General features: G+C 36.4%; 1 protein-coding gene across 1 annotated transcript; it reads left to right on the forward strand.

The window, feature by feature from the left end:
- The first annotated feature begins 8,200 nt into the window (after positions 1 to 8,200).
- Positions 8,201 to 11,665, forward strand: LOC109243079 (probable indole-3-pyruvate monooxygenase YUCCA4). The gene is made up of 4 exons (XM_019409972.1): positions 8,201 to 8,936; positions 9,749 to 9,997; positions 10,139 to 10,261; positions 11,249 to 11,665. Exons 1-4 carry the CDS (start codon positions 8,292 to 8,294, stop codon positions 11,480 to 11,482), a joined length of 1,251 nt encoding a protein of 416 aa, XP_019265517.1. The 5' UTR covers positions 8,201 to 8,291; the 3' UTR covers positions 11,483 to 11,665.
- The last annotated feature ends 6,587 nt before the right edge of the window (positions 11,666 to 18,252 follow it).

Below are 18,252 nucleotides of genomic sequence, written 5' to 3' on the forward strand. Positions count from 1 at the left end.
CCTCGATCAGGCAACTTCGAGCTTGTAAGCCCGCAGTGAGGCAACATCAAATCTGTAAGACCTAAACAAGGCATGCTCAAATTTATAAGACCTCAAAAAGGCATAAACCCGATATCAAGGCCAAGGCTATATATTTGAACTTGTAAGACCCCTAAAAAGGCGTACCCTCAATATAGACGCCAAGGTCACTGCACACGGGGACTAAAGGCTACGACCAAACATAAAGACTATGGTCGAACTTAAAGACTACAGCCCAATTAATGCGGCTCGGAGACGTCCAACTGCCTCCATAAAACTAAAGGCCTCCAAATACTTCAAAATTGCTTCGAAAAGAACCGGTTAATCAGGCTACCCTCGGCATAAGCAAAGGAGCTTCGATAATATCAGCTCTGAACAATAAAAAGGCTTCGAAACAATCAACCTTCGATGAAAAGGCTTCGAAAACAATCAACCTTCGATGAAAAGGTTTCGAAAACTCAACCTTCGAGCAAGCCTCCCAAGGTACTCATCTACCATCACATACCGACTCATAATCGAGGTTCTCGTTTGAGCCGTCGAAGAGTCGGACGAACGTAAAACATGCCAAGGCATAATCAAAACTTCAAAAGTCTTTAGCCAAAATGAGAGAAAACTATAGCCATATTAGAGGTTGCATCGACCCAATCAAAAAAGAGCCTAAGGGCCAACGCGTAAGAGCCTGAGGGCCAGCCTAAAGAGCCTAAAGGCCAATGCGTATAAGCCAAAGGGCCAGCCTAAAGAGCCTAAGGGCAATTGAGTAAGAGCCTAAGGGCCAGCCTGAAGAGCCTAAGGGCCAATATGTTGAAAACCTAATGGTCAATAAGCCCGAGTCAAAACTTGACTCGAGGATCGAACACCGAACGATCAACTATTATCAACCACTCTTCGAGCATGAAAACCTGAGGGTTTATATCATAAGTCCGACACACCGAACTGGTTATCGACAAGCATCGAAATTTATTCCAAAAAGGCAAAGGGAAAACAAAAAATGACGAAAAGCAAAAATCCATATATATATATGATAAAGTTTCACGAAGACGTATTATAAGGCTCACGCCTAGAGCTCTTACACAAAAAAGGAACAAATGAAAACCTAATCGACCGCCAGGGTTACTTGACCAGATGGAGCTCCCTCGGAAGTTGTGCCTTCAACGGCCTAGCCCTCGACCCCCGGAACATCGACGGCCTCCTCCCCCTCGGGGACTTCACCTTCGTCTTCATCATCCTCCGAGCCGCTGGTCAAATCACTGGTTGAACCATCATTGGAAGAAATCAGAGTTGTCGATCCTTCCTCTAGGGCCTTCACCCTCTCGATCTCGGTAGACAAATTGATGCCCCCTGCATATGCATCCTCGAGAGCCTATTTCCGAGATCTTAATCGGGCACGTTCCAAGGCTCGGGACAATTTAAGATCGGCCTTTTCGGATACCTTCCTGGCTCGAGCATTTGCAGCACCAACAACTTTTCGGTATGAGGATATGAGCGCAGCAGCTTCGGACTTAGCTGAAGATAGCTCAGCAACTAATTCAGCATGGATATCTTTGTACTCACGACTTTCTCCCCTCGCCCCTTGAAGTTGGCACTCAACCGAGGTCAGCTTCTCTCGAAGAGTTTCTTTATCGGAGGACACCTCATCCACGCGCTGCTTCAGCCCAAGGATTTCGGTATATCTGACTTTGAGCTCCTCTCGCATTAGATCATCTTTTTGCTTGAGCTGAAAAAGTCAAATTAAGGTGCCAAACGCTCAATTGACTGAAGCACAAAAATAAGCCCACAAAGGTCGTATTACCTGTTCATCGAGATCGGCTCGCTCTCGAGATATCCTCTCCAAATGAGCTCGAAGGTCACCTAGCTCCCCCTCTTTTTGGGCATGAAGGGCCTTAAGTTCGTCCAGTTCAGAAACGAGCTTCCTAAATTCATCCTCACAACGAGCCAACTCAGCTTGTGACTTGGAAAATGCTTGGTTGGAGAGCTTCAAGGCCTGAAAACACAGAAGTAGGGAGTGGGAAAAGCAAGAATCGAAACTCAAAATACAACGGTCAAGTCAAGGTTACCTATTGTCGAAGATTCTCGGCTTCTTCAAAGATCAATGAGGCGTCGATATCGGGGTATTCCTCAACCCCGGAAAAATATCCTTCAAACATACTATTCTCTCCGGGGGATGCCCCCACGGAGGGAGTTTTCATATCTTGGGCATCCCGTATTTGCCCAAGAGAGAATGATGGGCCCGACAGAGGCTCATCTATGTTGATCACCTGGACTGGTTCGACGGGGGCCCTCTCCCTCCTTCGAGGGGCTTCATCATTGGTTTCTTCGGGTTCATCAACCAGGTGCCCCTCAACACCTGATTTGTTTTGGTCGTTGGTCGGCCCGGGAACTTCGTCTAAGCTCCCTTTAACAATTCCCTCAGTTCGGGTCAGGACCACCTTGGCGGCCTCCGTTCCAGCAGCCTCCAGCTCAGTCGCCTTCAGCTCAGTAGACTTCGAGGCAACAACACTTCTTCTCCCCCTAAGTGCCAGCGGGCAATCATCACTCATTTTCGGCCGCCTCCCGAGTTGAGGCCACTGAATCGGCCTCGGGCTTTTGAACTTTAGCCTTTTTCGGCTTTGGGGACTCATCTAGTGATTTCTTCTTTCTCTTTTTCACCTTAATAGGCTTCGGGGTATCTGCTTCCCCAGGCGGGGATTCCCTCATCGAAACGGCCTCTCCAAGGCCTACATAGTCATAGTGGATGAGAGTACTATCAAGAGATATCTTCTCTAAGGAGGCTTAAGTATGACAAAAATAAAAACTCACCGTGGTTTTTGGCATCCCAACGGGTCTTAGCCAGATCATGCCACACGCGTTTAGCATATGGGCAATCAAAAATCGAGTTGTCGAACCCAACCTGGGAGATCCTTGATGGCACCGGGGTACCATCGACGGCTGTATTATCGAAAGGAGTTAATTTATCGAAAGGATTTAATTCAAAGGCTAGAAAAGATGTCCGATTAGCAAAACATGTTCACTTACGATTCATATTCCATTTCTCGGGGAATGGCATTCTCTCGGCGGGGATCAGGTCCGAGGTCCTGACTCGGACGAAGCGGCTCATCCACCCTAGGTCCTTGTCTTCATCAATGATAGCAAAAAAGGCCTTCGGGGATCGACGTTTCAACTTAATCAGGCCACCTCGATAAAGTCGGGGGCTATATAGTCTGATTAGATGGTCGAGGGTAAAAGGCATCCCCTCGACCATGCTTGAGAAATACCTAATCATATAAATGATGCGCCAGAATGATGGATAGATTTGTCCAAGTGTCACTTGATATTGGCTGTAGAAATCGAGGATCACTGGATATATCGATGGTAAAGAGGCTTCTACCAGGCCTAAGGTGAAAGGATATGTGTATACACTGAGGAAACCGACCTTGTGCTTGGTTGTGTCTTCTTCTTGTGAAGGAATCTCTACTTGCACCGCCTCCCCTCAACGGCAGTCGGCCTTCACCTTCTCGGTTTCAGTTATTAAACTGATATATTGAGACATGGGTTCGTATCGGTTTCAGAAGATGTATCGCAAAGCCCAGGAGTACACTCCTCGATACTAGGAGGAACTACCGGTTTACCTTTGGTCGTTCGAGAAGATGATGAGACTTTTTCCTTTTGAGAAACAGTTTTAAAAGTTTTAGCTATCTCTAAAAAGGAAAATCCAAGAAGATGGCTAACAATCTTTTCCATCTTCTTGAAGTTTTCACTCAATTCTGGGCTACCCCAGTTCGAGCAGGCTCTCACTCGAGGACTATTTTGCAAAGGCCTTAGGGCTATATTTATTTCAAGACCAAGCAAACGTTCACCCAACTGCTGAATCCAAAGTTTACTTGAGTTCAAGAGAATTCTCACTCGAGGGCTACCAACAAAGCCAAAAAAGGGCTAGCTGTATTTCGAAAATCGAGACACAACTCTCACTCAACTCGGACTCGGAAATCTCGGTGACCTAAGTTCGTATCAAATCAATCCGAGCTTAGTTCGAGGGATAGCAAAGGACTTTAAAAAGCGTCATATTGATCAAATAAAAACCTAAGGGTTTATTATTATTATATTCCGAAACCGGTGCTCAGACCAATCGTTAGAGTGGTACACTTGGATTTTTCACAAACGAAAGCAGAATGGAGTTCAACATAAATCGAAGGCAAAACGAAGAAATTCATATATTAATAAAATATGCTTTACAAAGCCCACGAGGGGCCCTTACACAGAAATAAAGAAGCAAAAAACAACAGCCAAAGGCCTAATCTACTTTCGAGGGATCGTCCTCAAGGGCAACATCCCCGAGAACCTTTCTCCTAGGGACTTCATTTCGATCTTTAGAACTTTCTCTTCGAGAACCTCCTCCGAAGCAGCAATAAATTAAGAAAAGGATATAGCCTATCAAAGAGCAAAAGCTTTTGACAAGCAAAGAAAATTGTGGCCTGATGAAAGCTTGGCGAGTACGGGTCTCGTCAGCACTACTATTGTGAAGCCACTTCTTGAGACGTTGCACCGGTGTGGGATGCAAAGGTTAGTAGATAGTTCCACCTCACTCCATGAAAAGCAAAAAGAGTGAAGCGCCACACTAGGTTGAAGTTAAGAGAGATGAGCAGCGGTTTACAGTCCATATATCTTCTGATACGGGAAGAATCTGATGCCCTCCTATTATCGATTCGGGCCAACAACAACAACAACAACTCAACATAATTCCTTTTAGAGGGGAAGGGTTTCAAAAAAGAGTCATGGCATGACTGATAAGGTTGCTGCCTTATGACCTTATGGTCACAGGTTTGAACCATAAGAATAAGATATCAGAAGGGGATACAGAGAAAGGGAAGGACTAAAGATTGTTGAAGAAAGAATAAATGAAGCTTTGGTTTCAGAAATCCCTTATTTATAGAGAAATGGCGACGAAACTGACGGCGCATTCAATGTTTTTGACGGACCGGCAGTGCACTCAATATTTTTTGGGAAACGAACCAACGGTGCATCAATGCTTCTGGGGGAATGAACCAATAAGACGTTTCGAACGCGTACGCCGCAAGCAGACGTCATCACGAGAGGTTCGAGAAAATCGAAGTCAAGATCGTTTCTTATCTTTTCATTCTAAGAAACGCGGGGACTATCTGTACACGGCCAAAATCGGAGAGTTCAACTTTGGGAATACTGTGGCACTCCACGCCCGACCTCGAGGAGCTCGAAGTGGAATTCGAAGGCGGACTCTGAGGTACTTCCCTCGAGGGGGCATATCGAAGGTCAATCTCCAAGCAAAACAAGTCGTTGATCATCATGGAAAGGCAGGAAAGCCCCGAGGCACGCGATGAGGACTGACAGAGTCTACAAGAATAGTACAAACTCGTACTGAGCCGTTGTATAGCTGTACTAGTAGCGTTTCTTCGTCATTTATCAGACATGTACTGTGTTGTGATTCACCCCCCTTATATAAAGGGGACCCTTGTCATTTTGTAAGGACGGATCGGATTATTACACAACATATTGAATACAATACGACATTATCTGTTCTTTGCTTAAACAATTATTCTACACATTTATTGCTTATTCTTTCATTGTTCATTTATTGTTCATTCATTTTTCTTCATTTATTGTTCATCATTAACCGCAAAAGGCCATCTTTGAGGCCTCATTGTCATTGTTTCTTCATCAATAAGCTCACTACCAACTGCCTTAAGCGAGCCTCAAAGCCCTTGCTCCGGCCAGCTCGAGGCTAGGTTTTGTGACAACTTTGGTTTGCTTTCCTTATTCTCTTTATTTACACTTAGCATCTTCTGCCTAACAACTAGTGTTAGAATAAATCACGTATTTTTAGAACCACAAAATTAAATATAATTGTTATTACCATTTTCAAGGTAAACAATGTCCTAAACTACTTTGGACAACAAGTCCAACTACCTTAGGAAAAGGAAATTACTAGGAAGCAAAAATCAAGTCATTCTTGAAAAGTAATTCCAAAAATCATAGTAAAAGGAACACATAACCTTAACTAACTAGGAATGCAATAAATATAGTACCAAAATATATGGAAATAAGTCTCAATCCAATCTTGGATAGAATCTTGAAAATCTTGAAGGAAATTTGCAAGCAACTTGGAACCAACTTGCACTCAACATCTAGCACGACTATTGTACCTTTATTGGACATCAAGTAAGTCCCTTTTATGTTATAAAAACGTAGCTTTATGTAGGACTTCATGGGCTGCAAGTTTGGACACATTTTAGGTGCCAAATTGGTCCAAAAGTGGACTGATTAGGACCTTCTTCAAAGGATGTCTCTTGGGATCCAATACTCCTCTTCTTGGACATAAGTTTGAGCCATAAAACAATTGTAACACCTAGCTAATTCACAACCTTTATCCTTGAGCTCTTTTTTCTCCCAATTAACAACTTCTTTATTTGCACTTGAAGTCTAATGACCTTGTTTTGCAACACTTTAGCTTGACATCTTGTTAAAGGCTCTCATTGAGATTTCAAAGCTTCATCCACGTCCTTGAATAGAGTTGAGCTTCCTAGGATGCTATCATTAATGGTTGTAGGTACCTAGCAAAACTTGATAACGAGCATGCTATGCATGGGTTATCCTCTCTATGTAATGATCCACAGGATTAGAACTGTTGTAGTGTATAATTTCTAATAAATGAATTTCCAGTTTATAAAAAAAAGAGAGTAGTCTTTATTACTATAATAGAACATTGCACAACCGTAGGTATAATATTGTGAAGGGCATTTTAGTCCGGCATAATAAGCTAGTCAATAGTCGAGAATCCTTAGAAATATTTGTGTGTGTGTGATAGAGCTCAATGTATTTAAGATCTAAGTTGCGAAAAAACAGAAATGGAAACGAAGTCAAAATTTAAAGTTCATGGGTTCTGAATTTTCCATAAAATTCAGAATCCATAGCTTTTAGTTAGTGGATTTACGAATAAATTTTTATATATCTTTATTTCTAATACAAATATAATATTTAAGAAAAAATAATTGAGTTTGACTCATATCTAATAGGCTAGCTCGGTTTCTGCAGACAAAGGAAGATTTTGGATTTAGTTATTTATACTGATATTATGAATAATTTTCACACATATTTGTTTTGAAGTTATCATATTACATTACTATAAGTATTGTAGCGATTATATTGATTATTTTATACTCTTTTATAGGTCCAACCATTAACCTCAACACCATATACTACTTTTAACTAGATTAACTAAAAATCAATTCTAAGTAATTATTAATAGTGAGCGTGAATTCATAACACTAATAAGTGATTAAGTAGCATGCTACAATTGATTAAACTGCATTGTTAATGAAAAAAAAGTTAATGTCTATTTTTATAATTGTTTATCATTTTTAAGTTACTAATTCATGGTTATTACTTACTTCCTCCGTCCTAATTTATGTGGCGGAGTTCGGATTTTGAGAGTCAAACGAGTTTTTATTTGATAGTAATTTATTCATATGTCTTTTAGATATTTTAAATTGTTAATTATTATGACTTATAGTACTTTCTATTTAGTTTTCAAATATATCTATTTATTTTTAAAAAAAAAACTTAAAATTTCTATTGCCAAACTCACGACTAAAATTAATAAGTTGAACTCTCGAAATCCGATCTTTGCCACATAAATCGGGACAAAAGGAGTACCTTTTTTATGGATTTACCAATTCACACAAAATATTCTATTAAATTACTTTTCAAATAACATGATAATATAATAAAACTTTGTTGTCAATATTTAAAATAAAATTCCATAAATCATTAATTAACTTTTAAATAGATGTAGTATTTAACTCTTGTTATTTACAAAGCTCATTGGCCTTAATATCTTTCTTTAGCGCAACCCCAAAACTCTGCAGCAGAGAGAAGAAAGAGCCTTGAGAAAGAGAACCAAATCTCTTCCTTAACCTTCACGCCTCCATTAACACACACACTCCTCATTAAAAACCCTCTGTTTTCCTTTCCCCTGTTTTCTCTTCATTCTATGCAGTGAAATAGTAAAAAGAAAACAGAAAAACCCTTAAAAAAGGAAACTCAAATACTCTTTCTACACCCCCCAACAAAACCACCCTACCCCCTAACCCACCCACCCCACCTTCACTCCTCTTTAAATTCCCACTTATTTCATTCTACACTTTCTCAGAGTAAAAAGAAACAGAGAGCTAGCTACTATTACAGAGTGCAAAAAACAGAGGAAACTCTCAGTTATTACACTCTTTTTCAAAAGTGCCTTCTCTTTATACTTTTTTTTTCTCAACATGGGTTCTTATAAAGAAAAAGAAGAAAAAACTGATCAACAACCAAAATGGTTATGGGTTAATGGACCTATAATAGTAGGTGCTGGACCTTCTGGTTTAGCAGTTTCAGCTTGTCTTAAAGAAAATGGAGTCCCTTCACTTATTCTTGAGAGAAGTGATTGTATTGCTTCTTTATGGCAACAAAAAACTTATGATCGTTTAAAACTTCATCTCCCTAAACAGTTTTGTCAACTCCCATTATTTGGTTTTCCTGAAAATTTCCCTAAATACCCTTCAAAAAAACAGTTCATTTCTTACTTAGAGGATTATGCTAAACACTTTGGTATAATTCCTAAGTTTAAACAGTCTGTTATAGTTGCAGAATTTGATCATGTTAGTGGATTTTGGAAGGTAGAAACTCAAGATTTTTTGTATCTTTCAAAATGGTTGATTGTGGCTACAGGTGAAAATGCAGAGCCAGTTATACCAGAAATTCAAGGGATTGATAAGTTTAAAGGAACGGTGTTGCATACTAGTCTATATAAATCTGGTACTGAGTTTAATAATCAAAGGGTTTTAGTAATTGGTTGTGGAAATTCTGGTATGGAAGTTAGCTTGGACCTTTGTAGAAATAATGCCATCCCTCACATGGTCGTCAGAAATTCTGTAAGTACATTTCCCTTTCCTCCATTTTATTTTTATGTTTTTTTCTTTCGAATTATTGCGGTGTTACAGTACCCCTTCATCCTTAACCTACGGTCTCCGGTTTCAAAATTTTGTAAATAGAGTCTCTTCTTACCACCAAAGTGGTACTATCCGACACAAATTTGAATTAGTTGGATGATGCAGACACGGGCGAAGCCAACCGCCGAACCCAGTAATTTTAGCCCAAACTCTTTATCATTGTTAAAAAGTCATTGAATATGTATAGATAATCTATGTAGAACCGAGTAAACAAAAAGTATTATGGTTCACAACCCATAAACTAAAATTTCTAGCTCCGTCAGAAAATAAAAAAATATGTAGTATCATCTTCTTAAGAAAATGATTAATCAAACATGTTCTAAAATTACTGGATGATGCAGACAGGGCGAAGCCAACCTCGTAGCGAGGTTTTGGCAGAACCTAGTAATTTTGGCTCAAACTCTTTATCCGTGTTAAAAAAGTCATTGAATATGTATAGATAGTCTATGTAGAACCGAGTAAACAAAAAGGATAATGGTTCAGAACCAATAAAAAGATTAAAAATCCTAGCTCCGTCTCTAGATGTAAAATAAGAAAATATGTAGTATCATCTTCTTAAGAAAATGATTAATCAAACATGTTCTAAAATTAGCTTTCCTTCTTGTTACACCATTATATCTATTATAGGTACATTTTCATAAAATTATTGGAAAAATTAGAAGTATGAATTGAGTCAAGCATTTTTTAAGCTAATTTCTTTTTGCTAATATTTAATTTAATGTTTTTGGATGCAGGTGCATATTTTACCAAGGGAAATGTTAGGGATATCAACATTTTCAATAGCTATGGCACTTCTCAAATGGTTGCCTATAAGAGTAGTTGACAAATTCCTATTATTAGTAGCCAATTTGACCTTAGGTAGCACAGATAAGTTAGGTCTCCGGCGACCAAAAACCGGTCCACTTGAACTGAAAAATGCCACCGGAAAAACTCCGGTTCTCGACGTTGGTGCATTGTCACAAATAAGAAATGGAAAAATTCAGGTAAATTCACAAAAATTCTTGCTTTTGTCAAATTAAATCTTGGGTATTTTTAGTTTTTTTTTTTCGCCGTATTTTTGGTAATAGTGATTTTAATATATTTTTTTTTTTTGTTGTTGTTGTTGTTGTTGTATATTCTTGCAGATTATGCACGGTGTGAAGGAGATAACTAAAATAGGAGCAAAGTTTATAGATGGAAAAGAAGGAGAATTTGATTCAATAATCTTAGCAACTGGATACAAAAGCAATGTTCCTTCTTGGCTTAAGGTATACTATTTCAATAGTATCTTTTTAAGTATAAACTCTATAGTAGTTTCAAAATAAAAATAAATAAAAATATAATGCATGGAGCAATGACAAAATGGATAATAATCCAATGAGGATTTTGTTGTTACATGATAAAGTTTCTAGTTTTATCTTTACTCTCAATCTCACATCACTTTCATTCTTACACATGCAGTAGGCTACAAAACGTTTCTTAAATCAAAAAGAGAATTTCTGATCTCATTTGTCTGGACTTTTCCCTATCATCCCCCCAACTATTTTATCTATTTCCTGCATTTTTCCGACCCAGATAAAAAAAAAAAATAGTAGTAGTAACTTACATGGAGTTTTAATTTTATTAACTCTATTGCATGTACTTCCCAGAGGTTAGGAGTACTAGAATGACAACTCATGTCTCAATTATTATTTTCATATCCTATACAATACAATAATAGATGTAGACTAAGAGCTACTATTATTAAAATTTTAAATGTTTTTATTAGAGTGACTTGTTTTTTTGTGGTCCAAAATTGATCTAAGAAATTAATATTTCAACATATATATATATATAGGAGAGTGCACTTAGTAGACCAAACATAGTGGTATATGTTCTGTGTTTTAGATATAGTGAAAGTACCAACTTGCTTAGACTTTTAGGTCATATAGGGGAAGATGGGATTAGACTAGGAATTCAGGATTCACATGCAAGATTTTTTTTTCTTTTTTCAAAATTTATGTAATGATGCATTGACCAAAATTGTTAAAATTCAAATTTATAACTAGTTCTTGGGCTTAATCTGTAGATATCTTTTAAGAAAAATTATGCTGTATAGTCACTTAAAAAAAAACAGCCGGAAAAAATATGTTTTTGTATATTAATGTATAATATATGTATCTTATACATAATCAATATATATTTTTTATATATTTGGCTAGCAAATATAATTATTTTTAATTTAAATGCTGATTTTTCTTTAATTAAATTTGTAGGGAACTGACTTCTTCACAGAACAAGGGATGCCAAAGACACCATTTCCAAATGGTTGGAAAGGGGAAAATGGATTATACACAGTGGGGTTTACAAGAAGAGGGCTTTTAGGGACTGCAAATGATGCAAAAAAAATTGCCAGGGACATTAGTGATCAATGGAGGAAATACAAGGGCTTCTGCAAAAACTTTTGTACTTCAAGAAATCTATCAGATAGCCAGGGTATATGTTTTTAGGTTTACGTTAGGATATAAAATTTTCCAAAGGGTCCTATTAGTTTTGGAAAAATAGAGTTAGGGTTCATAAAATTGTAATTTTATTTCTTCAATATTTCAACCAGAGGAAATTTCTTCTTCTATGCTGTCGTTTTCTTCCACCTCTATCTCTTGTCAATTTTGTAAATTAATCAATTTTGCAAAGGAGGGTTCCTGTGTTCTATGCTGTAATTCTCTGAGTTAGCATTTTATTTAATGTTGAAATTAAATTTAATTAGATTTTTCAAGAAATGTTCCAACAACGTCATATTCTCATTTTTGAAAAAGGGAAAAATACTATATACACACACGCATTCTGTTTGTTATATAAAAAAACTATACAAATTTTATATACGTTTTCGTATCGAATATAAAATAGTTTCTGGCGGGGGTTAAAAGTAAAAAAATAAACCTAAAAAATGCTATATGTGTGTTTCAAATGGATTATGGGAGAAAAACATGAGCAAGAAATTAGTTTTATCCTTTAATGAAAATTTTGTTTTCAGTGTAAAATATTTTTCGTCATACCAAATCAATTTTAAAATTATAAAACTAATAATTTTATATATGTAACGTGCTAGATATTATTTTGAGAAAAGCTGACCTATTACATGCTAGTTTAATTGATGTGGCATCATATATTCAACGTAAAAAGTCAAAGATGAGATCAGCTTAATCTGAAAACCAAGAAAGCCGTTAGATTTTCTTTTTGCTTTTTCAATTGTTGAGATCATCAATCTTCCTTCAGGATCGACTTCTTTGTTTCAAACACCAATGCTTTGCTGATGCTATGGAATTGTACTTTGAAAAAGTACACTTTTGAATGCTAAAACTATCATTGGCTTTGCTAATATGAGTTCATATTTATTATTAAATCATGATACGTATATTAATTGATTCGTTCTGATCCGATTCGAGCAATTGCCACCTTAGTATAAACACCCAAACCTCCCCCCCAAAAAACCTCCCAAGGTCAGCTTCCTACAAAGGGAAAAGAAAGAGTAATACGAGAAAATCAACCCCAAGTCTAAAGAATGCCGACAAATAAGGCTTGCTCAGTTGGTAAAGCACCTCCGTCCACAATTGTTAGGTCCTGGTTCGAGTCCCGCTGGAAGGAATTTTAAAAAAAAGGGTCTAAAAATGCTAGGGGTAAGGAAAACGTCATGAGTGAGTACAGGCTACAGGCTTCTCTCTTTGTAAGTTTCTGCAGTTTAAAAGCTTTATATATAGCAGAGTAGTCTATATGCACGCTGATTATATTATTGAGACAATGATGGGCCTCTGACATTATCTATTGTACTATGACCTATACCTCTCGCTACACATATACACTGACCATTTGGTTTTCCATACCATGTTCGGTATCTGTATTAATGCCCCGATTAATTTGGATTCGCGCTACATATTTAAGAAATAAAAAAAAATCTCAAGAAATGCAGTCGAAGATAGCAGCTAGTACATATTTAATGCATTGATAATTTTCACCTAGGTAAACACGCAAGCAAAATGTGTACTAAAATTTCAATGGATTGGAATCTCTCTCACTAGATCTATTTATTTCACGTCAAGTTTAGGTAAAATCTGCCGCCATTATATGACAAACGAGGAGGAAAAAAGAGAAGAAAAAGTCCAAAGGGAGAGTTAAGAGGTGAAGTTTTATTTTCTTTTGCAGTGTGCCAAGCATTCAATAGGGAAGAAGAAGGAAATAATGCAATATCCAAATCACACGCTTTCCTTCTCAGTTTCTTACATGCACGCCTGTATTACACTGACTTCTAATTACGTCATTCATTAATTTCTCTCCCTATTCTCTTCTGCAAATTTTCAGAGAGAAAAGACTATAGATCTGTATCGACTGCCCAAGGCGCAATGAAATGATTGAAATCCCTTTTTTCTTCTTTTTTAACTAAAGGTTTCGAAAATTATGAGTAGACAACTTTTCAGCACGTTGAAGGAGAGTTTTGGATATGATCATGGATTCGAGCTATGGAATCAATCACTAATGCTTGTATTAGGGTAGACTGTCTACATCAAAGACCTTGGAGTACAGCTCTTCTTGGAGCATGCGCGCGTGAATACGAGATATTTCGTACACTTGGCTGCCCTGACTGCACTTCATCTCTTTAGTAGACCGGCATTTGATACAAATTCAAAGAAGTCGGATCAATAAATTACGAATAAAAATATAAAACATAAAATAATAGAAACATGCATGAATATAATTGCATGATTTATGAAGAAGAGCTATCTATCTATAGAGTAGAAGCTATAGCTATTAATGTGTTATAGGAACTGATAGATTCATTTCAATCTTTCTTCCTATTTGAACGTTATATATATCCAATCTTTCTTTCTTTCTTATTTTCGTTCACTTAATTCCAACCACGAACTCCAACGTCTGTGCCTTTTCAAACTATCTATGTACTTGCTAACATTGTACTATTGGCCACCATTTATTAACTCTATGACGTTCGTCTAGATTTTCTCCATATCTTTCACCAGCGACCATATCAAAGACATAGTAAAACCACATTCTCTATATTTCAAATTAATTAATATTCCACCTCTTTTCAAAAGGATAAGATATTACTACTCTAGTATATAAGACATTCAAAAATCTTTGTGCGAGTGACCTTCTTTGAAGGTGACTTTGAATAACTGAAATAGAACTACTAACTACTTTTGGACATGAAATGGTGTACGCTATCTGATATTTTTTTCTCTGATAAATCCAAAAATGAGCTTCCTCTCTTCCCACTGCACGTAAGTCCCCAATATTTCTTTTTGTATAGAGACTAGTGACTAGGAAGTCACTCTTCAAATGGCTTGGAAACTTTGAAAATTCCTTTTTTTTTAATTAATAATAATGGTCCGAACTAGTTTGAGTGCATCTCAATTAATTCAATAAATATCTACTATATCTCACTAGCGCAGATATCGAGAAATAACACTGCACACCAAGAATTAGGCCGATGATCACCTAATGTTTTCTAAGCAATATGTACAATATCCTAATTTTCTTATGATAATTTAAATTTTGCTTGCTCAAACGGACATTAATTAGTGAAACTTTAAGGTTTTATTTGTTTTTCCAACCAGAGGAACTCATGAGTTAAAGAAGTGATTATATGACTAGTAATCCCACTTCTTATACACAATGAGACTACCAGATAAGAATTTTATGGTTGATAGTCTTGGATGAAGTAAAGACAAAAACCTATTATGGTAAATGAAATGAAATGAGTTTGGTTATGATATCATGATAATAAAGAAATAAATTTGATCCTAATTTAATTCACTTCTTATACTCGTCTCCAATTAGATTTTTTTTTCTTTTTTTTTAATCTCTATATATGTTACAAGGTAGTCCATGATTTGAAAGAAGTACGTAAGAAAAATAGATTCTAGCAAATATATTATTGTCAACTCAATATAAATTATAGTACAACTAATTAATACGATTCAAGATTTCTTTCACACCCAAGTACGCAAAAAAAAAAAAATGGTTCGTTCAACTAAACAAAAACTCAACACTGTCGAAGATAGCAAATGACAAATTGAAGTCACATGAAATTAAAGTATATCTTTGATAAGAGACAAACAAGGTGGGACTAAGTTGTTAGTAGGATTGAGATTGCTCTCTCGACCTCAAACGTAGACTGCAAATAGCATTTGGAATTTCAAGTATAGATTGGCATGACTTTACATGCATGCAAACATTACTGTCAAACTACTGTTCATTCAATTCATTACTGCCATGCAACAAAATCGCGCCATGCACTTCTATACATTCACATGATATATGTAAGTGTCCTTGTATATGTCGTGGCAAAGTCAGTAATTTCTCCAAGGGTGTCCAAACTTAAACGAAGTGAAAAAAGTTCTCCGAAAAAGGATGTTCAATATAGGTTATATACCTCTAAAACTTAATATTTTATATGTATGCACAATATAATTTTTCGACGAAGGATGGTCATCAGTTGACCACCTTTGATAGGTTGTAGCTTCGCCCCCGCGTGTGTAGAGGCGGACCCAGAATTTGACGATTACGAAAGCACTATTACACTTCAATATAAATTTATCATTTCACATACCTCTGTTAATATTTGACTATTTCTTGAAAACATATGCATGTATATATATATAAAGTTTTTGCCGAATTTTTCTGGTGTCGGTGACCCCTCATCCGACCATATATACGTCTACCTCATGTTTGTGTACATTTTATTGCACGAGACAAATCAGCATTTCAGTTATTTGTAATTTTCGATACTATGAATGTATATATCAATTGTTTGAGAATAAAATAATTTGTGGTCCTTTGTTTATAGGAATATTGTTCGTTTTTCAAAGTCTGGTGGCTGAGAAAATGATAGTTCAATAAATAGAAACGTCCCCAGCTATTAGCTTAGCTAGCACACTGCAACGGCCATAACAAAGATTAATAAGGCAGAAATTCTCTTCTATCTTCTTCTCTTCTGTGGAATCTTTTTCTGTTCTGAAATTTTAATCAGGGTATTTTTTTTGGATTTCTGATTATTTTGGGACCACTTTATTTTGTTCTTTTGTTTTAGTGGAATGTAGCTTTTGAAGCTGCAATTTTCACTGACTTAACAGTATATGTACATCATTTCGTGGGAAAGAGGGACACCTTTCGTAATGGATACCCTCTTCACCAACATTCCATCTTATGATAAATATAAATTCTCCAATATGTTTTATTCACCATTGAAGTTTTCCTTCTTGAACCTGGGAAGAATATTATCATAAGCTAGGACGTCATGAGCTTCAGTCGTGGAAATATCTTCTTAATGAAACGTATATATATAGACTGTGTACACTAGACCGAATGGTCCAATTACCTTTTCCGAACCCCACATAACAAGAGTTTTAGTGCGACGCACAGTGGCGGACCAATGATTTTAAGGTAGCGAGGCACATGAGCGGTCTGCTCAACTAGTGCCCCATCGACTTTTGATCTTAAGAGTTCCTAACAAAATATATGAATGTTTTCACATATATATACATATATATTCAGAATTTTTGCTCAAGTTAATGAGGTCCGATGAGTCCGCCTCCGGACGCACTACCCTTTTCTTATTGTGTTTTTTCTTATTGACCGCAAGATCAAAGTATCAATTGAATTTGACGCCAACATTAAGTTACTAACACTACTCTTCCATTCCAAAGTGAAAAATTGTATTCCATGTAAGGAGGGTAATGGTTGATTTTCTTAAGTGCAATCAGTCGTAAGTTAATTTTTAGTATTTTCTTTCTTAAAGAAGTGGGATATGTAAAATAATTGCAATCAAAGATAACAAGAATATATACTATAGAAAAATTTTAATGCTTGAAAAGACATAATTCAATCGTTTTGTTGGACGTAATTAATTTCTTTCGAATTGATATTTGATACAGTACTGTGTATTCTCCCATTGTTGGTCAACAGTCAACACATATGAACAAGTGGACAAGATATTAATTTAGGGTAAGATAAAAACATTCTATTCAATTTCAATAGGATCTATAAAGCATACTACTAGTATTTTATTTATTTTATATAAGTCGTGAAACTAAATCCTCGTAGGACCACAAAATCTTTAGTGTGAAAATAAGAGAAGAAACAAGGGGTAAGGGTATCTAGCTAGGTTTCAGGTGGAAAGACTGAGAGGGACTAGAGCTAACCAGCCGAAAGAGACCCTAAATATATATTATTGAAACATTTTGCCATCTAAGTGAAAATAAATAGAGAGCTAATGGCATTGTTCTTTGCTTAAATTTTTATCTAAAAAGACGTAATGAAACTTCGAATAAGATGGGTTATAAATAAATACATAAATAAGACATTTGTTAGTGCTGATCGGAACACTTATAGGAGCTCAGGTGTTAATTACTTATATTCCCTCCCTAAATATGAGTATGCAAAATTGTTTGGGAGAAATTGTTTCTCATCAAGTATAAATTCCCAATCAACATATTGTTTAATTTTAACTCTAAAAATCTTATCCGATCATTTAATAGGCTTAATAAAATGGATTAAATGTAATAAACCTTCTTAATACCTAAAATAAACAGTTCGTAACCCCTTTTGTTTTGGTATAAAATAAAATCTCATATATTAGTAGCATAACAAATGCCTATAAGGGACGGCCCAGTGGGTTTGGAGGGAGTTTTCCACACGGGAGACGCGGGTTCGATCCCCTCAATGCCTTCTTGGTCTGAGCCTATCGCACGGGGCTTGCCTAGTGCGGTTTACATCCCTTGTGTGGTTTGCAGGCTATTACAACCACTATTATTTTCCTACCAGAAACAAATCCTCTGCCGTGGGACAACAATTGGTAAGCATTTTTTGGGTTCGATCGGTATGATGAAAACAAGACTTTTTTCTTGTGGTTTAACTTTTAGTTGTATATTTTTAAAATCTTACAAATATAAGCAGTAGAGTATTCTCAGATAAGCTAGAATAGAGGTAAATGACACAAATAAATATGAATAATCACAAAGAAAATTATTCTAACTCTATACAACATTAAACTTATTGCGTATCAAAAAGATATGACAACTAAATATCATGGTAGAGATAAAAGAAGAAATGGAGCCAAGGGCGGCTCCATAAAGTTAGCTGAATTTTAATAAGAGTTTGAATTTATAAAACAAAGTTTGATAATTTCTTCTCTAGCCGAGTGTAAAAGATTACCTTTTGATTTAGCAGAAGCAGAAGAAGAATTAGTAGCAGGGTATCAAACTGAATA

The sequence above is a fragment of the Nicotiana attenuata genome, unplaced genomic scaffold (assembly GCF_001879085.1).
Source record: "Nicotiana attenuata strain UT unplaced genomic scaffold, NIATTr2, whole genome shotgun sequence".
Taxonomy (NCBI): Eukaryota; Viridiplantae; Streptophyta; class Magnoliopsida; order Solanales; family Solanaceae; genus Nicotiana; species Nicotiana attenuata.

Excerpts from the sequence above, each read along its gene's own strand:
- LOC109243079 (XM_019409972.1), top strand. The coding sequence starts at position 8,292 with ATGGGTTCTTATAAAGAAAAAGAAGAAAAAACTGATCAACAACCAAAA. Across the intron at positions 9,998-10,138 it reads TAAGAAATGGAAAAATTCAG|ATTATGCACGGTGTGAAGGA; the intron begins GTAAATTCACAA and ends ATATTCTTGCAG. Across the intron at positions 10,262-11,248 it reads ATGTTCCTTCTTGGCTTAAG|GGAACTGACTTCTTCACAGA; the intron begins GTATACTATTTC and ends TTAAATTTGTAG.